The sequence below is a fragment of the Babylonia areolata genome, chromosome 17 (genome assembly GCF_041734735.1).
Source record: "Babylonia areolata isolate BAREFJ2019XMU chromosome 17, ASM4173473v1, whole genome shotgun sequence".
Taxonomy (NCBI): Eukaryota; Metazoa; Mollusca; class Gastropoda; order Neogastropoda; family Buccinidae; genus Babylonia; species Babylonia areolata.
The window spans coordinates 23,855,117-23,880,486 of NC_134892.1; the positions used below are offsets into that span (position 1 = coordinate 23,855,117).

Below are 25,370 nucleotides of genomic sequence, written 5' to 3' on the forward strand. Positions count from 1 at the left end.
TGACTTCCTGCCCAAACTCCCGACGCTATCCGGTGAGGAAGGCAGCAGTGAGGTCGACGACTTCATCAGTGAGGCCAGACTGATTCTCCAGCTACAGCCCCTGGATGACGCGACAGCCTCTCTCTGGCTGATATCAGCCCTTGCAGGCCGATGTCGCCAGCAGATCGTCAGGCTGCCAGCGACAGAAGTGGACACCCCAGCCAAGATCCTTCACATCATTGAGGAGAACTGGGGAGAGCAGCGAGACGCCACCGACCTTGCCACCACCTTCTTCAACAGGCAGCAGCAGCCCAAGGAGACTGTGATCGACTACGCATCACATCTTCAGTACCTGTGGACCAAGGTCAACAGGGCTGAAGATGGGATCATGCAGGTGCCAGCAACCATACTCCGCGACGCCTTCGCCAGAGGTCTTCAGCCAGCTGCACTCAGGCACGATGTCAGGCGTCTCATCCGCTACCACCCTGACACCACCTTCGAGGCAGCAAAGAAGGAGGCCCTGTGATGGCTGAGGGAGGACAGCCACACCTACAACATCTGCCCCGGCGTAGACAGCACCACTGTTGTCCGCCTACAGTCCCAGCTGGCCACACTCGCAGCTGAAAACACCAGCCTGCGACGTCAGCTGCAGTCACCCATGCCAGCACACGGCCCACATCCTCCAAGACCAGCCCTTCACCATCGCCACTGTGCTGCTGACCGTACCCCACACCCTCCACACTGTGTCTGGTGTGAGAGGTCTGGCCACACAGAGCACCAGTGTCGCCACAAGCGACACTACAAGAGCAGGCAACAGAATGCTGACCACCAGTCTGCAGCTCCAGCCCACAACCAGTGTGTTGCCACTACACACACTGGGCAACCTGGGCCCATGCCATCAACTGCACCAACTCCAAATCAGCGACGCAGGAGACGCCGACGCAGACGGAGGCGCCACAGCACCACACCTGACGCTGTGGTCCCACAGGTGTCCCCACCTGTAGTCAGATTTTTCTTTAACACGTTTTTATTTACGACACTTTTCAGAGTGAGTGGGAAATCATTCCATAAATTTCCACCAGAATATAAAAGCTGGATTTGTAATGGTTGTTTCTTGCTGTGGGTATGCAGAGCGTGTGGTTGTGTCTGTGTTCTTTTGTTTTGTTTTTTGTTTTTATTTCCTCCCTCATTCCCCAACTCCCAGGCCTTCACGGATCTCACTTTCCTTTCTCTTCTTTCTTTCTTTCCTTCTCCTGCTTCTTCTTTTCCTTGTCTTCCTTCTTCTTTTCCTTCTTGCTTAACTCCCTTTCTGGTGACCTCTCCCTTTCTGGCATCACCTGGACAAAAACCATCACCATCATCATTATGTACCATCATCATCTTCAACAGCATCTTCATCATCATCAATTATCATCATCATTATTGATAAAATATCAATATCAGTCAATATAACACATCAGTGTCTATGGTAGTAGACAATCCATTCAGTGTCTTACCAAGTATAGACACTACACAGGTATCAATATCAGTCAATATAACACATCAGTGTCTATGGTGGTAAACAATCCATTCAGTGTCTTACCAAGTATAGACACTACAGGTATCAATATCAGTCAATATAACACATCAGTGTCTATGGTGGTAAACAATCCATTCAGTGTCTTACCAAGTATAGACACAACACAGGTATCAGTCAATATAACACATCAGTCTATCAGTGTCTATGGTAGTGATCAATCCAATCCTGAAACAGCCCTCTCTGAGATCTGCACACCTGGCGACTGGACGCTGGAGCTACACTGGAGGCAACCTGTGTCGTCCTCCGCGCATTTTTCAGGTGTCACTACTTTAAACTACCCCTCGCTGCGTTTTACCCCAGGGGGTCATTTGTGGCTGGTCAAGATCGAGCCCCCTCCCCTCCCCCCCACCCCCAACAACAACGACAATAACACCACCAACAACAATAACACCAACAACAACGACAATAACACCATCAACAACAATAACACCACCACGACCAACAACAACAACACCACCAACGACAACAACAACAACACCACCACGACCACCAACAACAACAATAACACCACCATCAACAACAACAATAACACCACCACCAACAACAACAATAACACCACCACCAACAACAACAATAACACCACCATCAACAACAACAATAACACCACCACCAACAACAACAATAACACCACCATCAACAACAACAATAACACCACCATCAACAACAACAATAACACAACCATCAACAACAACAATAACACCACCACCAACAACAACAATAACACCACCATCAACAACAACAATAACACCACCACCAACAACAACAATAACACCACCACCAACAACAACAATAACACAACCATCAACAACAACAATAACGCCACCATCAACAGCAACAATAACGCCACCACCACCAACAACAATAGTACCATAACGACCACCACCAACAACAACAACAATAACACCACCATCAACAACAACAATAACACCACCACCACCAACAACAATAGTACCATAACGACCACCACCAACAACAACAACAATAACACAACCATCAACAACAACAATAACACCACCACCAACAACAACAATAACACCATCAACAACAACAATAACGCCACCACCAACAACAACAATAGTACCATAACGACCACCACCAACAACAACAACAATAACACCACCATGACCAACAACAACAACACCACCACCACCAACAACAATAACACCACCACCAACAACAACAATAACACCACCACCAACAACAACAATAACACCACCACCAACAACAACAATAACACCACCATCAACAACAACAATAACACCACCACCAACAACAACAATAACACCACCAACAACAACAACAATAACACAACCATCAACAACAACAATAACGCCAACACCAACAACAACAATAGTACCATAACGACCACCACCAACAACAACAACAATAACACAACCATCAACAACAACAATAACACCACCACCAACAACAACAATAACACCACCACCAACAACAACAATAACACCACCACCAACAACAACAATAACACCACCACCAACAACAACAATAACACCACCACCAACAACAACAATAACACCACCATCAACAACAACAATAACACCACCACCAACAACAACAATAACACCACCACCAACAACAACAATAACACAACCATCAACAACAACAATAACACCACCAACAACAACAACAATAACACCACCACCAACAACAACAATAACACAACCATCAACAACAACAATAACACCACCACCAACAACAACAATAACACAACCATCAACAACAACAATAACACCACCACCAACAACAACAATAACACCACCATCAACAACAACAATAACACCACCACCAACAACAACAATAACACAACCATCAACAACAACAATAACGCCACCACCAACAACAACAATAACACCACCATCAACAACAACAATAACACCACCACCAACAACAACAATAACACAACCATCAACAACAACAATAACGCCACCACCAACAACAACAATAACACAACCATCAACAACAACAATAACGCCACCACCAACAACAACAATAGTACCATAACGACCACCACCAACAACAACAACAATAACACCACCATCAACAACAACAACAATAACACCACCACCAACAACAACAATAACACCACCACCAACAACAACAACAATAGCACCATAACGACCACCACCACCAACAACAACAATAACACCACCACCAACAACAACAATAACACCACCACCAACAACAACAATAACACCACCACCAACAACAACATCAATAACACTACCACCACCACCAACAGCAACAACAATAACACCACCACCAACAACAACAATAACAACAACAATAACACCACCACCAACAACAACAACAATAACACCACCAGACCAACAACAACAATAGCAACAACAACAATAACACCACCAGACCAACAACAACAATAGCAACAACAACAATAACACCACCAGACCAACAACAACAATAGCAACAACAACAATAACACCACCAGACCAACAACAACAATAGCAACAACAACAATAACACCACCAGACCAAGAACAACAATAGCAACAACAACAATAACACCACCAGACCAACAACAACAATAGCAACAACAACAATAACACCACCAGACCAACAACAACAATAGCAACAACAACAATAACACCACCACCAACAACAATAACAACAACACCACCACCATCACCACCACCACCAACAGCAACAACAACTATAACAACAAAACAAGAGGAAACAGACAAGGAGAAGACACAGGCAGACATGTTGACAAGGAAACAGACTGAAGGAGAAGACAACTCACGGTGACTGGAGCTTGTGCTGCCGGTTCTTGTTGAAGAGGGACTGCTTTTGGGCTGACCCTTCTCACAGGTTCTCTCTGCGAAAGATCCTGTATGATTTTGACGATGGGGACATGAAATATCTCTCTCTCTCCATCTCTCTCCATCTCTCTCTCTCTCTCTCTCTCTCTCTCTCTCTCTCTCTCTCTCTTCCACATAAACAAAGAGTGAAGAGATAAAAACCGTAAGCATTCTGATAAGAGAGGCAAAGCCTTCAAGACTCATTTGAGATACACATTTAATCCGACAAAGTGATCATGAAAAAAAAACCCACTGCAAAACAGATCATGTGACAAAAAAGACATGTGACCTTGACCTTTGACTTCAAAATTTACAAACCATTGCCTACCGCCCTGTCAACTTTGGTTTTCCTGAATGATTACAGTGATTGTGAGGAAATCCCTGATTCGTGAGAATTTAGATGAAAATATCCCTGAACGATCACAGATTGATTTAAGAATAACCACTATCACATTGTTTTAAATCCGAAATTGATTGGAATCGAAGCGAAGCATTTTCTTTTTCTCATGATCAGAGACTGAGTGAAAAAAGCCATTATTGTTAGCCATAGAACAGTCATAATGTCCAGCGCCAGTTCAGTCAGAAGAGAAACCACCAAAATGGCTCAGCAGCAGTGCAGGGTCTCCTCTGGTGTGTGGTCTCATGACATCCTGACAATGATAGCTCTTTGAGGACTATTTCAACTGGGACAGTAGCAGACGAGGCTGGTTGTGGATGTGTATGGGGATTCATAATGAGCAGCGTGGTGGGATGGAGTCTCCCGTCGATCCGACGGATGAGTAGGCAGGCAGGCTTATCTGTCGGTGTGTGGCTTCATATGGGAGAAGAGGCCGATTCTGGATGCGCAGCACTTCCCACAGGTGTTGCAAGGGAAAACGTCTCTAGAAGTTGAGCCCTGCTTCCTTCGCTCACGCTTTTCCTTAATGGCCAGAGTTCTCTTGTTTTCAAACGTCTTTATGCTGCGTGGGGTGATGCCACCTAAAGTGTGCTGGTGATGGGGCAGCAACAAAAAGGTCAGTGCACAGGTGTGATAAAGGGTTAACTCTCTCCATACGAACGGCGAAAGAGACGACGTTAACAGCGTTTCACCCCAAATACCATCATCAAAATATTGCAAGTGGAAGGCTCTTATACTGAAGAGGTGAATGTTGACAAAGAATACCACAATTCTGACGACGGAAGCTAAAGGTTGGGTCATTCAGACACCCACTGGACATCCGAGGGGTCTGTGTAGAGGAGAAGAGAGGACTGGCCGTACTGAGTGAGTTAATTCATCGATGCCTTATTTGACTTACTGAATGGCCTTCGAATCAGCCAGTCACTTCATTTAGGAAAGCTACAGTAATATTTCATCAATCGTTAGCTTCTTGAACAGAACCAATGGTAATCTTTCCTTTTGCTGTCAGCAATTTCCCACAACCACCACTTCATCACCACTGCCACCACCACCACCACCAACAACAACAACAACAACAACAACAACGAGAGCACAACAACAGGAAAAAGACAAGGAGAAGAAGATACAGACAGACGTGTTGACAATCAAACAGACTGAAGGAAAAGACAACTCACAGTGACCGGAGGTCCCTGCTGTGTTGACTCTGTCATTGTCAGTAACGGCTGATCACTTCCCCCTGTCTTCTCCACATCGTCACGTGAACGTCTGAAGAGATTCTGTATGATTATGATGATAATGATGTTGAAAATCCTCTCTCTCTCTCTCTCTCTCTCACACACACACACACACACACACACACACACACACACAATCACCATGACCTTAACAAGACTGCACATACTTGACCTGAACGAAATGAAATAAATATCTAAAGAAAGTAAATAGAACTGATTGAAATGATAAATGAATAAAATTAATGTTGTGCGTACAAATGTACGATTGCAAGCACACACACACACACACACACACACACACACACACACACACACACACACACACACACACATTAAATACAATCCCTCTATTGGTTCCCCATCTCACACAGAATATAACTAAAAAAAACTGTATGAACAAATCTGTCCCTTCCTATTCAATCGTGTCTCCACCTCTACACCCTATCTCGCTCTCTACGATCAGTTTCGGACCCACTCCATTTCCGCGTTCAGAAATTCAAACATTCCACAGTCAGATATTCACTTACCCAGGACCACCTCTTCTTCCGTGGCATTTTGTCACCTTCTCCCTTGACGTCACCAGGGGGGCCTTGGCCTTCCCTTGGCTGCACACACAGTCTCCACACGTTAAACATCCTTCAGCAGGCGTCAGGTGGCTGGCTGCTCAACTCGTTCATGAGTTGCTTTGGCCACTACATCTTCTGCATTCGCCATGGTGGCTGCTTCTGTTGCTGCTGCTACAATGCTGCTATTGTTACTAGTATTGCTTCTGATGTTATTTGCGATCCTTATCCTGCTAAGGCTGTTACTACAGATACTACTACTGCTGCTGCTACTAGTGCTAGTAAGGCTACTATTACTTCCACCGACGCCGCTGCTGCTACTACAACTACTGCTACTACTATTACAGCAATCATCATCATAATCACCATGATCATAATGATAACGATAAGGAGGTGAAGGAGAAAGTGGAGAAAAGTGTGTCCATTTTATGGAGGACAAAGATCAGAAAGGAAACACAATACAATCTCAAAACACGCTGGCTCCAACAGTTGGATCGTTACAGCAAAACTTCGGATCATGACAGAAAATGAAAAGCCATACTCAAGCGTCTTTGCACTTCCTGTGCTATAAATGAAAACAAACAAACAAACAACAACAACACCAACAAAAACACGGTATGTATCCCAGCAACCCTGTGAAGGACAGGTCAAAAGGTCGCACTGTGAGGTCACTGCTGTCCATCATTGGAAGAGATCGTTTGGATTAAGATCTGCCCACATCAGTTGATTGCTGTGACAACTCGGACAACAAAATCGGTCTGAAACGTCATGAGAAATCATGGAATGAACAGACACACGACCCCCGCTGAAAAGGTCAAGGTCACTCATCACGTCATTAGTTTCTAGACGTTATGACGTCCCGCTTGCAAGTACAGCTTCACGTGGCTTCACAGAAAAATAATGGAAATGCAAATACGGAGGTACGTATGACCTCGTAACAAAGTCGTTCGGGGTCGAGGTCAAAGGGGTCAAAAACTGTAACGGGAAATATTCCACACCCGTCATCGCAAATCACGAGGAAAGCAACTCAACGCTGAGTCAACATCGCTGTCTGCTCTTACAGGCCGTTATTCCCACAATGGTTCTGACGGCTGGCTGATATTGACAACAGAACCAACAACAACGACGAACAACGGAATCAACAACATTGGAATCAACAGCATTGGAATCAACAACATTGGAATCAACAGCATTGGTGGAATCAGCAGCATTGGAATCAACAACATTGGAATCAACAACATTGGAATCAACAGCATTGGTGGAATCAGCAGCATTGGAATCAACAACATTGGAATCAACAGCATTGGTGCAATCAACAGCATTGGGATCAGCAACATTGGAATCAACAGCAACTATAGTTAATAATAATAATGAACATTTGTTGAGCGTTTTCCTCCCTTAAAGAGAGCTCAAAGCGCTTTCCAATAAACATTAAAGACAAACATACGCGTGCGCGCGCAATAACTCACAAAAGAAAGAAGAAGAAAAATAATGATTTAGCGCACAATAATATAAAACAGATTCAGAGACTACGCGAATAGCATAATTACACACACACACACACACACACACACACACACACACACACACACACACACACACACACACACACACAACGAAAGAGAGAGAGAGAGAGTTTGCATGGCTTATAACTGAAAAGGTATGGAAGGTCTATGGATAGGTGTTTTCAAAAAGATGTGTTTTTAGACCAGTTTTGAAAGATTGAAATGAAGGAGAGTGGCGGAGATCGTGAGGTAAACTGTTCCAGACATATGGAGCTGAATAAGAACAGGAAGGATCGGGTTTTAACACGGGGAGCAAGTAGCCGCCGTGAATCGGAAGATGATCTGAGTTGTCGACGGGGTGTGTAGGTTTGAATCAATTCTCTCAGATACTGAGGAGCAGCACCCAAAATGGAGTTGAAGAGTGAGAATTGCAACTTTGTACTGAATGCGGGCAGTAATTGGTAACCAGTGAAGAGAATGCAGAAGATGAGTTACAAGAGCAGACCTAACGAAAACACTAACACAAACAACGGCAGCTACAAAGATAAGAAGATGAACAGCACACAGAATGCCCCATACATACCGCTGCTGCTGCCTCTGTCTCGTCGTTTTGCGGGCAGAGAGCTGTCATCACAATATCCTTCTCCTCATTCCTCACCTCTCCATTCTCTGGTCCTTCTCGTGCTCTCCTCAACCATGAAAGCCGTCTGATTATCATGTCATGAAACAGGTACCAGCCTCCATAATCATCATCATCATCATCATCATCATCAATGTCCTGGTCGTTGTCATCATCATCATCGTCGAGGTCATCGTCATCATCAGGGACAAAAACAAATACAAGTTCAACCACCGTCGTGGCGAAGTGGTTAGCGTCGCGGACTGACGGCTGGGAGGAAGCGGGTTCGAATCCCAGCTGAGGTGGGTTTTTCGGCCCGTGGCCGGCTCCTACCCAGAGTTGGGTGTGCTGTGGGCTTAAATGGGGAGACTGGGACCACACAGTCGAGTGTCATCCACTTCAAGGATGCGTCTTTGGGTGTGTTGCTCTAATTACCTGACCAACACTGCAAGTGTCTGTATCTCTCGGGCCTGGTTAACGCCGGGATATCATTATGACAGGAAGCGTAGAGTACAGCCTTGTCACGCAGTCCCAAACCAAAATGGACCTCCATAGCAACATCGTCATCATCATCGTCATCCTCCTCCTCCTTCATCGTCATCAATAAAGACAAAATAGTCTCAAAGTCTGTGGCTTTCATGCTCTGCTCTCATGGTGACCTCAGTTTCGATACCCCTCCACTTCCGTGCTTGGGGTGAGTCCTGTCAATGTCATCAGTGTCGGCGGATTCATGGAGGGCTGTTGTTTGAGGGACGTGGTGGCGGTCTCCACTCTGGGAGAGACGTTCACTCAGTCTGGCTCCGCGACTAAGCCATTATTGTCGTTAGTAGGGGGCTTAGTAGGTGGTGTCCTAAGTACGTTAAAACAGAACAGGCACCACTGAACACCACCGAAGTGACTCAGCAGCAGTGCAGGGTCTCCTCTGGTGTGTGGCCTCCAGGCGACCTAACATCGATGGTTCCCTGTGGACTGCTGACGCTGGAACTGCGACGGACGAACCCGGGTGTAGCCGTGTATGGGGGAATCTAAATGAGCGGCGTGGGAGTAATGCCACTGAAACGGCGCAGATGATGGGGGCAGCAAAAAAAAAAAAAAAAAAAAAAAAAAAAGTTCAGTTCACGAGCAGTCATGTTTCAAGCTGAAGAAAGAGGAAGATGGGGGGGGGGGGGAGATAGAAAGGGAGAGAGAGCAAGTGAAGAAGATTTAACAAACAAATCACAAAAAGACAAGAAACAAAGCTCATATCAAAGCATCTATTCATTTTAAATCGTGGAACAGATCACACGAACAATCGGACACACACACGTGAACATTTTTAGTCTCGCGCGAACATGTGGAGAGAAAGAGAACACAAGAAAGACAGGGTGAGAGAAAACTGGCAAAGTGAACAGAGCAAATGAGATAGACAGACAGACAGACACACAGACACACAGCCTCTATTCACCCTCGCACTCTGCTTAACTGTTTGTCTGTCTGTCCGTCTGTCTCTCTCTCTCTCTCTCTCTCTTTGCTATTTTTGGTTGGTTTGCATTGTAGATTCATCATGTGTCATGTTAATTCTAGATATCCTTCTTAAATGTTACCCCCTTCAGTAAGGGACTTTGGCCTTATCTGAATAAAAAAAAATCGTTCTCGTTCTCGTTATCTCTTTCTGTATGTGTGTGTGTGTCTATAAGTGTTCTTGCGCGAGTGTGTGTATCAATATTTGTGTATTTCATTCTAATTTCACTGATGCAATGAACACCATTTGTTGGCATGTGTGATGGTTATCTAATTCATATTACCTCCGTGTGAGCTAAGGCTGGAATCTGAATAAGATTAACATAAAATCAACAAACAAATAATCACCTCACCAGGCATTCAGTCAACTGTCTCCACTGGATGCATGTCTGTTGTTTTGCATTGCCTTGTGTCTTGTCACATCGTCTGGAATCCAGTGACGCTGTATTACAAGCTGACTGTCAGTGTGTGTCTCTATGGCATCGTGCTGTATTGCATTGAGTCTTGTCACATTGTCTGGAATCCAGTGACGTTGTATTGCGAGCTGACTGTCAGTGTGTGTCTCTATGGCATCGTACTCTCAGGGTCTCACTCACCCTGGATAGCGGACACAGACGACGACGAGGAAGGTGGCAACGACGACGATGACGAAGACACATGGCATCACAAAACTCATGACCAATGCCCAAGTAACTTCGGCGTCAATTTGGTCTGCACATCCAATATAAAAATATATGATTTCATATAGATATAGATATATATGTACATATATATATATATATATATATATATATATGTGTGTGTGTGTGTGTGTGTGTGTGTGTGTGTGTGTGTGTGTGTGTGTGTGTGTGTGCGTGTGTAAAAGAGTGAAGGAATTATTATTTATTCAGAGAAGAACATGCCACTGTACAACACAACACAACACAACTGTCTTGTGATACAGCAAAGCAACAGGTAACTGATTACAATGGGGAACAACAGCATTACACAACACCTACAATGTTATACAACACAGTAAATTGCAACGCACAACAACGCAACGCAACCCTTCACTGAACAGGACAATGCAACCCAAACCATCCCAACACAACACAACTGTATGGTCTAACCCATCCCAACACATCACAACACAACTGTGTGGTCTAATCCATCACAACACAACTGTATGGTCTAACCCATCCCAACACAACACAATTGTATGGTCTAACCCATCCCATCACAACACAACATAACTGTATGGTCTAACCCATCCCATCACAACACAACATAACTGTATGGTCTAACCCATCACAACACAACACAACTGTATGGTCTAACCCATCACAACACAACACAACACAACACAACTGCATGGTCTAACCCATCCCAACACAACACAACTGTATGGTCTAACCCATCCCAACACAACACAACTGTTGGTCTAACCCATCCCAACACAACCCATCCCAACACAACACAACACAACACAACACAATTGTATGGTCTAACCCATCCCAACACAACACAACTGTATGGTCTAACCCATCCCAACACAACACAACACAACTGTATGGTCTAACCCATCCCAACACAACACAACACAACTGTATGGTCTAACTGATCCCATCCCAACACAATACAACTGTATGGTCTAACCCATTCCAACACAACACAACACAACTGCATGGTCTAACCCATCCCAACACAACACAACACAACTGCATGGTCTAACCCATCCCAACACAACACAACTGCATGGTCTAACCATCCCAACATAACACAACACAACACAACTGCATGGTCTAACCCATCCCAACACAACACAACACAACACAACACAACTGTATGGTCTAACCCATTCCAACACAACACAACACATCACAACTGTATGGTCTAACCCATCCCAACACAACACAATACAACTGTATGGTCTAACCCATCCCAACACAACACAACTGTATGGTCTAACCCATCCCAACACAACACAACACAACTGTATGGTCTAACCCATCCCAACACATCACAACTGTATGGTCTAACCCATTCCAACACAACACAACACATCACAACTGTATGGTCTAACCCATCCCATCCCAACACAATACAACTGTATGGTCTAACCCATTCCAACACAACACAACACAACTGCATGGTCTAACCCATCCCAACACAACACAACACAACTGTATGGTCTAACCCATCCCAACACATCACAACACAACTGCATGGTCTAACCCATCCCAACACAACACAACTGTATAGTCTAACCAACCGATCCCAACACAACACAACACAACTGCATAGTCTAACCCAACCCAACCTAACTCAACCTAACACAACACAACACAACACAACGCAGTACTACTAGTAAAGTACAGTACAGCAGAGTACAAGATAACATGATAAGACAAGTCAAACAAGACAAGACAAGACATGGTGTGTGTGACATTTACCTATCTGACGTGCCAGTTCATGGTAATTTTCATCTGGGGAGTCATATAATGTTTCTGGTGACTTGCTTTCATCTGTGGAATACAAAATATAGAAAGGTAAAATAAAACAAAAAGTAAAACACAGTACAAAAAAAATGAAATGAAACGGAATGGCACAAATAAAAGATATAGTAAACACAAACAATGGGTAAACGAGTTAGAAGAAGAACGATGTCACAAAACATGGACAAGCAAAGACCATACGTGTTTTAAAACCGTAGCTTCTTCTTCTTTGTTCGTGGGCTGCAACTCCCACGTTCACTCGTATATACACGAGTGGGCTTTTACGTGTATGACCGTTTTTACCACGCCATGTAGGCAGCCATACTCCGTTTTCGAGGGTGTGCATGCTGGGTATGTACTTGTTTCCATAACCCACCGAACGCTGACATGGATTACAGGACCTTTAACGTGCGTATTTGATCTTTTGCTTGCGTATACACATGAAGGGGGTTCAGGCACTAGCAGGTCTGCACATATGTTGACCTGGGAGATCGGAAAAATCTCCACCCTTTAACCACCAGGCGCCGTCACCGAGATTCGAACCCGGTACCATCGGACTGAAAGTCCAACGCTTTAACCATTCGGCTATTGCACCCGTCAAAACCGTAGCAAATATCAAGCAATAATAGCAACGCATACTAACAGATATAGGCGTTTTAAAACCATTGCAAATAACAAAACATCAAGAATAAAGTATGTTTACAAACACGGAAGCGTTTCAAACCCATATTAAATGACAAACATTAAGAGCAAAGTATTCTAACAGTAATAGGCGTTTTAAAATCTTTGCAAATACCAATCATAGAAAGCAAAGCAGGCCTTTGAAAACCATAGTAAACCATAGAAAGCAAGAGACATAGGCGTTTTAAAACCATTGTAAATACCAACTCTTGAGAGTGAAGAAAGTATGCTAACAGATATAGGCGTTTTAAAACCGTTGTAAATTCGAACCATTGAGAGTAAAGTATACTAACAGACAATAGCGTTAACCATTGTAAATACCAACTCTTGAGAGTAAAGAAAGTATGCTAACAGATATAGGCGTTTTAACTCTCTCCATACGAACGGCGAAAGAGACGACGTTAACAGCGTTTCACCCCAATTACCACCATCAAGATATTGCAAGCGGAAGGCTCTTGTACTGAAAAGGTGAATGTTGACAAAGAATACCACAATTCTGACGACGGAAGCTAAAGGTTGGGCCATTGAGACACCCACTGGACATCCGAGGGGTCCGTGTGGAGGAGAAGAGAGGACTGGCCGTACTGAGTGAGTTAAAACCGTTGTAAATACCAACCATTGAGATTAAAGTGCGAAACAGACACATGCATTTTAAAACCATTGTAGATCTCAACCACTGACAGTAAAGTATGCAAACAAACACAGACGTTTTAAAACCAATAGAAATGATACTATGAATAATTCACATGAGGTTGTTTCCCTTTTACCACTCACATAAAAAAACCCAAGCCAGAAAATGATTCCCGAGAGTTCCCAAACCTAATGTTTCCGTCAACCCAGTGGCTTCATGACAACAGCACAGTCGAATTTAGTCTTCACAAAAATGGCGCAAACCAGCAATTTGTCGGAAATGTGTCAAAATTCAGTGCAGTTGTTGACCGGAGATCAGAAACCAGAAGGATTCCCTTTTTCATAAGACTTTTAGAATGGATATACTGACCACTGGATGGTCACTACACTGTGCTACTGAACACTGTATGGTCACTACACTGTGCTACAGTCTGATCACTGGATGGTCACTACACTGTGCTACAGTCTGACCACTGGATGGTCACTACACTGTGCTACAGTCTGACCACTGGATGGTCACTACACTGTGCTACAGTCTGACCACTGGATGGTCACTACACTGTGCTACAGTCTGTCCACTGGATGGTCACTACACTGTGCTACAGTCTGTCCACTGGATGGTCACTACACTGTGCTACAGTCTGACCACTGGATGGTCACTACACTGTGCTATATGGTCACTACACTGTGCTACAGTCTGTCCACTGGATGGTCACAACATTGTGCTACAGTCTGTCCACTGGATGGTCACTACATTGTGCTACAGTGTAACCGCTTGATGGTCATTACACTAAAAGAACAATGAACATTTTAACGGTGTCATACCTTCTGCTGGTGATGATTTTCAGTGCAAGTCGGTTTTCAGATATAGAAAAATATGGGACTGCATGGGTCTCCTTGTATAACACCCAATGTACAATTAATGTAATCAGCAAGATTAACACCACACCTAATTCTTGATTTAACATAATCATGTAATATGTTTATATAAGAAATACTTGTAAAATTTGCCTTTAATGCCATTTTGAAGCAAAATACGCCAAAAATTTCAATTCATGGAATTGGACGCATTGTCGGAATCAATGAGATCTATATAATTGTATTGCATTGTATTCGTATTGTATTGAATCGCATCGCGTCGTATGGTATCGTATCGAATTGTATGGTACCATATCATATTACTCTTGTGTGAGAACTGACTTCTCTGTGTTAAATTCGGTTCTGCCTTGGGAAAGCACGTTGCTACAGTGAGAGTGCCACCCTTTTTTTCAGCCAGCAAGGGTACTTATTTTCCTATCAAGGTGGATTTTTCTATAGAATTTTGCCAGGGACAAACATTTTGTTGCCGTGGCTTCTTTAACGTACGCTAAGAGACCTCGGTTTATCGTCTCATCTGAAGGACTAGCGTCCTGACCACCACTCAAGGTCTAGTGGAGGGGAAGAAAATAATGGCGAATGTGGGTTTCGAACGAGTGCGCTCAAATCCTCTCGCTCCCCAGGAGATGTTACCTCTAGGCCAACACTCCACTAATGTTTACGATTAAAGAAGAACTGTTTCTGCACAAATGGTATCAACCATTCGATCAATCGAGTATCATTGTTTAAGCATCTTTGATGCTCACTAGTATCGTCGTTTTTTCTACCTACTCGAGCCAGTTACTGATATTTAATCAAAACAATTGACTGCTTCCATCGATATCACAAATACCTTTGTTGTTGTTGTTTGGGTTTTGTTGTTGTTTTTCGCTGTGTGTGTGTGTGTGTGTGTGTGTGTGTGTGTGTGTGTGTGTGTGTGTGTGTGTGTGTGTGTGTGTGTGTGTGTGTGTTGTGACAGACATGCAGACAGAGATAGAAACAAGACAGAAACAGAGACACGGAGACAAGACAGAATCAGGCAGAAACAGGGACAGAAACCCACCGCTGTAAGTCAGGTCACACGGCTGGACGTGAATGCCAGAAGATGGCACCATCTGGCAGACATATTTCCCCCCAACTTTGTCAACGGCAGGGGGCGCTGTGAACGTCAGACGATCTGAGACGACGTTGTCGAAGTGAACGCCCTTGCTCTTGCTGCATTGTAGTTTGTCTGCCGTCACCCAGTTGCACATCAACTTGGTTTCTGTCACAGAGATTGGTCAGAAAGCTGCCTGTCACATGGATTAATCAGAAAGATGTTTGTCACAGAGATTGATCAGAAAGCTGCCTGTCACGTGGATTAATCAGAAAGATGTTTGTCACAGAGATTGATCAGAAAGCTGCCTGTCACATGGATTAATCATCACGATGTTTGTCACAGAGACGGATCAGAAAGCTGTCTGTCACATGGATTAATCATCACGATGTTTGTCACAGAGACTGATCAGAAAGCTGTCTGTCACATGGATTAATCATCACGATGTTTGTCACAGAGACTGATCAGAAAGCTGTCTGTCACATGGATTAATCAGAAAGATGTTTGTCACAGAGATTGATCAGAAAGCTGTCTGTCACATGGATTAATCAGAAAGATGTTTGTCACAGAGACTGATCAGAAAGCTGTCTGTCACATGGATTAATCAGAAAGATGTTTGTCACAGAGATTGACCAGAAACCTGCCTGTCACATGGATTAATCAGAAAGATGGTTGTCACAGAGACTGATCAGAAAGCTGTCTGTCACATGGATTAATCAGAAAGATGTTTGTCACAGAGATTGACCAGAAACCTGCCTGTCACATGGATTAATCATAAAGATGTTTGACACAGAGACTGGTCAGAAAGCTGTCTGTCACATGGATTAATCAGAAAGATGTTTGTCACAGAGATTGATCAGAAAGCTGCCTGTCACTGGGAAATCCCACAAATGTTTCTGGAGACAAAATTACATCATCAGCCAGAAGCATAACGAGCAATTCAAATGCAACACACACAAAGTTCCTCCTATAGGTAATAATATATTGAGATATATATGTGTATATTACCAACAAGCCCTAGTTTTGTATGCTTACGTTCTTCTACATAGGATTTTTTTTTTTTAAATCACACATGAAACTGATGGAAAACAACAAAGTGAGAACTGAAAGTGGCAACTGCAACAGGTGTCGCATCATGTTGTGTGTTGTAAATAACTTCAGAAACATACATGCAAGGAGAAGGACAGAAACGTATGTGAAGCGAGCTGGAAAATAACGCCTCTTAGAAGTTGAGCTCATTCAGAAACATGCCTATCAGAAACTTTGTCATTCCGTTGTTCACGTTGTACACTCCCTACTGGGTGATTTGTAAGAGTGCGCTTCTCTGTAGGTTTTTTTTAATTGTTAAAAAATAACAAGTAAACAGTCTCATGAAATTTGGACACACAATTGTTGAGGTATCAAATAATGACAGCACAATGTTTCATAATTCTTAACTTCTAAAATGCTTTCTGTACAGCAGGAGGTAAAAAAATCATATTTTTTCATAATGTAAAATGTAAGGGTCGTATGGAACGTGTATGGGTGAAGTCTGCACTATTCATGAAAAAAGCACTGTAAATGATGAATGAATGGGAGCCTCTCCAAACTGCAAGTGAACTCACTTCAACTTGAGGGTGTGCGGGGCGTGGTCTGTTATGCCTTGTAACTTTTGTCCGTGTGTGTCTTGCCCCATGTATGGTGGAAGTGTTGGAAAAGAAACATCAATCAAACAACCCTTCCTCTGTTTCAACAGCCAGTGGGTCATTAACATATTCACCACCAATCACCCTCTCCATTCCAACTGCCTGGCACTTGCCACATCTACTGCCCCTCCCCCTCCCCCTTCCCCTGTCACTCACACCAGTTTCACTGTCCAGTACACATTGCCCTCCTTCTGATGGACTAAAATAACTCTCCTTTCTCCATCCCCTTCCAAGTCAAAGCCATCCCTGCTGAAAGCACGAATTTCTTGTCTCTTCGAGAATAACGTGTTTGAGCCTGAGAGGCCATTGTCACACACGCAATCACTCAGTCCAGGCTGGAATGAAAATTGCTTGAAACCTCAGTGACAAGCAAAGATTGGCCAATACCAGTAGTCTGATGTTTTGCTATGCTAATGAGGCAAGACAAGAGACCCATTCAGCATTGTCCATTCCCAGCTGTTTGAGGCGTGGACATTTTTGTATGTCAGAACGTGTATAGCGGTAATCAGTAGGGAACGCTCTCACCAGTCATTACTTGAGACCAGGTAATTAGTAGGGAGTGAGTATACTAATCAGCACTGTGATGGCCTTTCGGGTACACACACGCACACACACACACACACACACATATATATATATATATATATATATTATATATATATATATAGATAGATAGATTTCCCCGCTATTCTCTCACTGACCAGAATCAGAGCCAATGTCAGGGTAGTGGAACCTGATGTTGAAGTGGTGGTGGGTCTCAGAGATGTCCTTGCCGAAATCGCAGGTGACATAAGTCTTAGAAGTTGTGGTCTTCGCTGTGCAGGTGACAGCACCGTCTGTGCCACCGATGGTCATCATCAGCATCATCACCAGCACCACCAGCAGTATCAGCGGTTTGTGTGAAGACACTGCACTCCATATCTCCATTGTCTGCGTCCTGCCCTGCTGTTCTTTGGGGATCTCTTCGCTGAAACCACATCACAGGGAACCAGGAACAATGCATTAAAACAACAGAATAAGCAGCAGAAACACAAACAACAACAACGAAATAAACAAAAGATAATCAACAGATGATTTCCAAAGCAGGCATGAGCACAGATGGTTTCAATGAGACACCAGAGGACGTTTCAAAGAATTATGCAAGCAGAACTGTCTCAGCATCCATTGGAGTATTCTATTTGTCCTTTTTGACTCACTTGTGTAAACAAAGTGAGTCTATGTTTTAACCCGGTGTTCGGTTGTCTCTGTGTGTGTGTGTGTGTGTGTGTGTGTGTCCATGGTAAACTTTAACATTGACATTTTCTCTGCAAATACTTTGTCAGCTGACACCAAATTAGGCATAAAAATAGGAAAAATTCAGTTCTTTTTAGTCATCTTGTTTAAAACAATATTGCACCTCTGGAATGGGCACCAAAAAAATGAAGCCTAATTATATGCAAACTGCATTTACTGTTATATTTATATTTTTTTGTATTCTCTAAACTTGGCACTTTGATCTGATATTCGACCCAACAACAAGAGCAGTCATAATTATCATTTTTTGTTCAAACAGGAACTTCTTTTGCTAAGCATGGAAGTTTATTTATTTTGCAAACGTTTTGGTGCAGATAGTAAAAAAGGGAAATTACTCTAATTAATGCTAGGGGACTTAATTTGCTTTAAACTGATCTTTCTCATCTTAAACATTACATTTTGAAACAAGAGAGGCAAGGCCTTCAAGACTCACTTGTGATGCACTTTTTTTTTAAAAATCCAAGCTTTTTATGTATTGAGTATAATTTCAAAATGTAATGTTTAAGATGAGAAAGATCAGTTTAAAGCAAACTAAGTCCCCCAGCATTAATTACAGAGTAATTTCCCTTATTTTACTGTCTGCACCAAAACGTTTGCAATAAACAAAACTTCCATGCTTAGCAAAAGAAGCAAAAAATGATAATAATGACAGATCTTTTGTTGGGTCGAATATCAGATCAAAGTGCCAAGTTTAGAGAATACAAAAAAAATATAAATATAACAGTAAATGCATTATACTCAATACATAAAAAGCTTGGATTTTTTTTAAGTGTATCACAAGTGAGTCTTGAAGGCCTTGCCTCTCTTGTTTCTTCTTTCTTTTATCATCATTTTCCTCCTGACCTGTTGTCTTTTCTTTCTTTCTTTCTTTCTTTCTTTCTTTCTCAATTTCAGGGCTCATTGCGTCACGTGGCTTGATTCTGGAACTATTTTGGAATGGAATGGAAAGGACAAGGAGAGACCGTGTGTGTTGGCTGTGCATGTGTGCAGGTTTTCTGTGGGGGAAAAGGAGCGCTGAGAGAGACAGATAGACTGAAAGAGAGAGAGAGAGAAAGGGACAGACAGAGACAAAGAAAGAGAGAGAGAGAGAGAAAAGGGCAGACAGAAAGAGAGACAGACAGAAAGAGAGAGAGAAAGGGACAGAGACAGAAAGAGAGAGAGGAGAGAGGGGGGACAGACAGAAAGAGGGAGAGAGAAAGGGACAGAGAGAAAGGGACAGAGAGAGACAGAAAGAGAAAGGGGCCACAGAGAGAGAGAGAGACAGAGAGAGAAAGGGGGGGACAGAGAGAGAGAGAGAAAGGGACAGAGACAGAAAGAGAGAGAGAAGGGGACAGACAGAAAGAGAGAGAGGGGGGACAGAGAGAGAGAGGGGGGGGGACAGACAGAAAGAGAGAGAATGGACAGAAACAGAAAGAGAGAGAGAAAGGGACAGAGAGAGACAGAAAGAGAGAGAGAAAAGAAAAGAGAGAGACAAAAAGGGACAGATAGACACAGACAGCTGAACGTGAATAGACATGTGACATTTGGTGTGTGTGTGTGTGTGTGTGAGTGTGCGTGTCTGTTGTGTGTGTGTGTGTGTATGTGTGTGTGTGTGTGTATGTGTGTCTGTGTTTGTGTGTGAGTGTGCGTGAGAGAGAGAGAGAGAGTGTGTGTGTGTGTGTGTGTGTGTGTGTGCGTGCGTGTGTGTGTGCGTGTGTGTGTGTATGTGTGTGTGTGTGTTTGTGTGTGTGTGTGTGTCTATGAGTGTGTGTGTGCGTGCGTGCGTGCGTGCGTGTGCGCGCGCGCGCGTGTGTGTATGCATGCGAGAGTGTGCCTGCCGGTGTGTGCTTGTGTAAATGCATGCTGTGTGTGTGTGTGTGTGTGTGTGTGTATGTCAGTGTGCCTTGGGTGTGCTGGTATGTTTTTATCTTATCAGTAAACAGACGTTTGATAGCGGGACTTGTAAAAATCGGTGATGGTGGTTAAATGCTGGTGTCCCGTTTCTGTTTGCTGTGTTTTACTGGGACGTGCTGCTTTCGTGTTCTGTTTTGTTAGTGTATCAGTTCATGTGTTTTGTTTTGTTGTGTTTTGTTGTGTTGTTTGTGTCGTGTCGTGTCGTGTCTTGTCTTGTCTTGAGGTTGGAGACAGAGAAAGAGATAGACAGACAGTCTGACATACAGACAGGCAGACAGAGACAGAGACATACACAGAGAACAGAGAACTGAGACAGAGACTCACAGACAGACAGAGCGATGATTGTTCACTGATGATATAAATTTCTTTGTTAAAACAAAACAAAACAACAAAAAAACAGCTATGTTCCCACAAGTTAAAACATGCATACTGCACTATTCAGGACACAATACAATCTCCTTCACCTTCATGGCTGACGAAATCACCTGATCACCTTCAGCGCTGAAATACTTCCTGCTGCAAGGAATACTTATCTTTTTTTAACCAACCTGCAGCTTTACTTCGTTTACTGTATTATCCAGTCATATCGAGAACAACGAACTCTGTCCTGGATTAAATGCAGCAAATTGTCATACAGGTACATACTGAAAAGAAACCACTCATAACAGACATGATCAAAGCAACGAATATCATGTTCTGTGCTATGTGAGGCGTGCAGTGGTCGTTGTGAAGCAGGTCCATAAATAAATGAGTGCTCTGTTGAGTCTTGCGTGTGTGTGTGTGTGTGCGCGCGCGCCGTTCTATGCTGATTTTCGTGGTGTAGCGTAATGCAGTGTGGTGTGGTGTGTGCGGCATGGTGTGGTGTGGTGTGGTGTGATGTGTGCGGCATGGTGTGTGCGGCATGGTGTGGTTAAGTGAGGTGTGGTGTGGTGTGGTTTGGTGTGTTGGGTCTTCCCTGGCAAAATCATGTCGAAAAATCCACATAAAACAAATGCATTTGTAGAAAGAAAAAAGCAAGAAAAAAAATTTGGGGGCGCTATGTTATGAAGATGAGTTCTCCCAGGGGAGAGCAGTCTGGCAGATGTGGTGTTGCGTATATGGATTTGTCCGAATGCATTGACGCCTTCTTGTGAAACTGAAACTATGAAGGACACCTATACGGAAATATTTCCTGCCGCACGAAACAGAGATTTCTCATGCAGTTGCAACTCAACATCGTTGCAGTACAAATAAATCAGAAACCAGTCCTGGTGAATAGTGAATAGTGTCATACACACAAGTACAGTCATAACAGACAACGTGATCGATTATTGAACTACGTCTCACAAGCTTACCTGACAAGGTGAGCGACACAGTTTCGTATGATGCAGCCACTGGTCTAAATATAGTGTCCCTGAAAAACTGTCAGTTGTTCACGTGACACGGAAATGTTCGGTTCCTGTTTCAGTTTAACGTGTGTTTTTTTGTTGTTGTTTTTTTTTTGTTTTTTTTTTCTTCTTCTTCTTCTCTCCTTTTGAGTGATATTAGAACATACGTTTGGGTGCATGTGCCTGCATGTGTGTGTGTGTGTGTGTGTGTGTATGTGTCTTCTTTTTTGACTAACTTGTGTAAACAAAGTCAGTCATTCATTCATTCATCATTTTGCCCATCGCTCCTGGTGGAGCCGGAGATTAGAAAAGAGAGATAAACCACTCGCGGCAGGCCCCTTGTTACTGTCTATAACAGTGCTGAAGCCGTTTTGGGGCACACACGCAGTGCGGAAGGGTGGGGGTAAATCACCCTCTCCTTCCCCACCTGAAGGAAACTGGTCGGTTCTGACGGTTCAGCTGCAGTAAAGCGAAAGTTAAGTTATGCCTGGAATTTCCCACGTGTATACAATGAAAACCGATTCATTTTTGCTTGGTTTTTAGCACGTTTGCATCTGCTTGAATGTAGATAATATAAAAAGAAAATAAAGCAGCTCCCCCCACCACCAACTCCCCCCCCCCACCCCACCCCCCGGACCCCCCAGCGCAATGTTGCACATGAGAGAGACAGTTGTAAATTATTGAACTGCGTTTTCGTAACGCTACTTTTTCTTCACACTTTCTGGTTTACATCACCATTTCTTCAACAACAACAACAACAAAAATATATATATATATATCAAAACATAAAACACATATTCAGCTCTGTCTCTCTTCTAACATCTGTCTATACATACATACATACATACATACATACATACATGAATATATACATACATAATTTCATATAGATCTATCAGTATGTAAATCTAAATCTATCTATATGTACATAATCATATATATAATTCATATATATACGAACGCTTCTTGTTGCCCGAGCAGACCGTTGTATTGTGCTCTTTCTCTCTCTCTAAGTCTCTGTATCTCTCTCTCGGGAGTTTTACATGGCTGTTAAAAGCATCTACGATTCTGTACTTGTATGTGTTCGTGACAAAGGTATTTATTCAGACTTTTTTCAGTGTCCAAGAGGGGTTAAACAAGGTTGTATGCTAAGCTCACAGCTGTTTTCCTTTTTCATCGGTGAATTGGCAGTGGAGTTATCAAAGAAGGGGAGACATGGAATACAAATGATACCTGGCGCAACAGATTTGCTCTTAATGCTATTTGCTGATGATGTTGTTCTCTTGTCTGACACACCCATAGGGTTACAAAATCAATTAAATGCCCTTAAGCAAGAAACAGACAGACTACAACAAACAGTGAATCTCGATAAGACCAATATTATAGTTTTCCGCAATGGAGGTCATCTTTCGACTCGTGAAAAATGGTGCTGTGGTGATAGGGAAATAAAAGTAACCAATACATATAAATATTTAGGAATATTATTCACAACAAAATTGAGTTTGACATCTGCGTGGGATGAAGCAAACAGAAAAGGGAAAAAAGGTGTAATCCAAATTATAAAATCACTCAGGAGACTGAGTTCGACTGACGCTTTCCCTTAGTTTGGGCGGGGCAAAGGCAGCTCATGAATAATGAATGCATCTCGCGGCGCAGGCTGCCTGGCTTCAGCAATTTCTTTTCCAATCTCCGGTGGAGCATAGGCCATCGACGACCCCTCGCCATCGCACTCTGTTCTGGGCTGTTCTGGATATTCCAGTCCAGTTGGTCTCTTGCTGCTTCAGCTCTGCCTCGGTATCTCGCCTCCAGCTGTTGCGAGGCCGGCCTCTCTTCCTCATTCCCTGCAGGTTCCAGGTCAGGGCTTGGCGTGTGATGCTGGACGCTGGCTTCCTGAGGGTGTGTCCGATCCAGCCTCACTTCCTCCGCAGTATCTGCTTGGCCACTGGCTCCTGTCCCGCTCGCTCCCACAGATCTTCGTAAACAAAGTGAGACTATGTTTTAACCCGGTGTTCTGTTGTCTCTGTGTGCGTGTGTGTGGTAAACTTTAACATTGCCATTTTCTCTGCAAATACTTTGTCAGTTGACACCAAATTTGGCATAAAAATAGGAAAAATTCAGTTCTTTCCAGTCATCTTGCTTAAAACAATATTGCACCTCTGGGATGGGCACAAAAAAACTTTTTTTTTAAAAGCCAAATTATATGCAAACTGAATTTACTGGGTTTTTTTTTTTCTTCTTTTTTTTTCTTTTTTTTAATTCTCTAAACTTGGCACTTTGATCTGATATTCGACACAGCATCAAGAGCAGTCGTTTTTATCATTTTTTGTTCAAACAGGAACTTCTTTTGCTGAGCATGGAAGTTATATTTCTGGTGCATGTCTTTGGTGCAGATAGTAAAAAAAGGGAAATTAATCTGTAATTAATGCTAGGGGGGTTCATTTGCTTGAAACTGATCTTTCTCATCTTAAACGTTACATTTTGAAATTATACTCAATACATAAAAAGCTTGTGTGTTTTACTCTCAGTGTACAGGGCTTTGACAATGAGGTCCACCGGACCTCCAGGGACACCAAGACTCTCTGGGACAGGGTGTCCTCCGTGAGGGGCCTCCTGGCGACCATCTGCGCCAAGCTGAGTCGGTGCTCCTCGTCCTGGGCTGAGCGGGTCGTGTTGGTGTTCACCTTTGGGGAAGGGTTGAGCTCCTCTGTGGAGGGGATGCTGGGGAAGGCGGAGAACCCTGGACTTGAAGAGGTCCGGAGGGATGCTGGTGGTGTGTATTACGTCTTCCGGCAAGGCGAAGAGGTGAGTCGTCTCCTCCTTCTTCTCCTTTTTTTTTTTTTTTTTTTTTTTTAAACAGAAAACTAACTTCAGCTTTATCGCTTCAAAACCCATACACTTTTATAGTTCAGTTCGGAACAACATTTGCATGAACAGAACAAGAAGTCATCGTGCTTTGATCGTGAAGTGAAACGAATTTTATCATCTAAACACCTGGATTTTGTTTGTTTGTTGTTGTTTTGTAATAACAAAAACAGATGCATACATACCTTATATTCGTCTTCTTTTATCTTCTTCTTCGTCCGTGGGCTGTCACTCCTACGAGCACTCGTATACACGAGTGGGTTTTTACGTGCACGACCGTTTTTTTACTCCGCCATGTAGGCAGCCATACTCCGTTTTCTG

The 25,370-nt window shown here is 43.3% G+C and overlaps 1 protein-coding gene across 3 annotated transcripts; it reads right to left on the reverse strand.

Annotated features, from left to right (window-relative positions):
- Window positions 1-1,002: 1,002 nt before the first annotated feature.
- Window positions 1,003-25,370, reverse strand: LOC143291766 (uncharacterized). Of its 3 annotated transcripts, none has more exons than XM_076601906.1 (10): window positions 25,235-25,370; window positions 18,336-18,601; window positions 15,917-16,117; window positions 12,646-12,717; window positions 10,810-10,924; window positions 8,678-8,801; window positions 6,554-6,631; window positions 5,967-6,068; window positions 4,337-4,423; window positions 1,003-1,316 (listed from the first exon to the last, which is right to left on the reverse strand). In XM_076601906.1, the coding sequence occupies exons 2-10, from the start codon at window positions 18,559-18,561 to the stop codon at window positions 1,197-1,199; spliced, it is 1,125 nt and encodes a 374-aa protein (XP_076458021.1). In that variant the 5' UTR covers window positions 18,562-18,601; window positions 25,235-25,370; the 3' UTR covers window positions 1,003-1,196. The 3 variants fall into 3 exon arrangements, with proteins under 3 accessions (XP_076458021.1, XP_076458022.1, XP_076458020.1); XM_076601907.1 differs by lacking the exon at window positions 25,235-25,370 and adding an exon at window positions 22,155-22,306 and having other exon boundaries at window positions 4,337-4,411; XM_076601905.1 differs by lacking the exon at window positions 25,235-25,370 and adding an exon at window positions 22,155-22,306.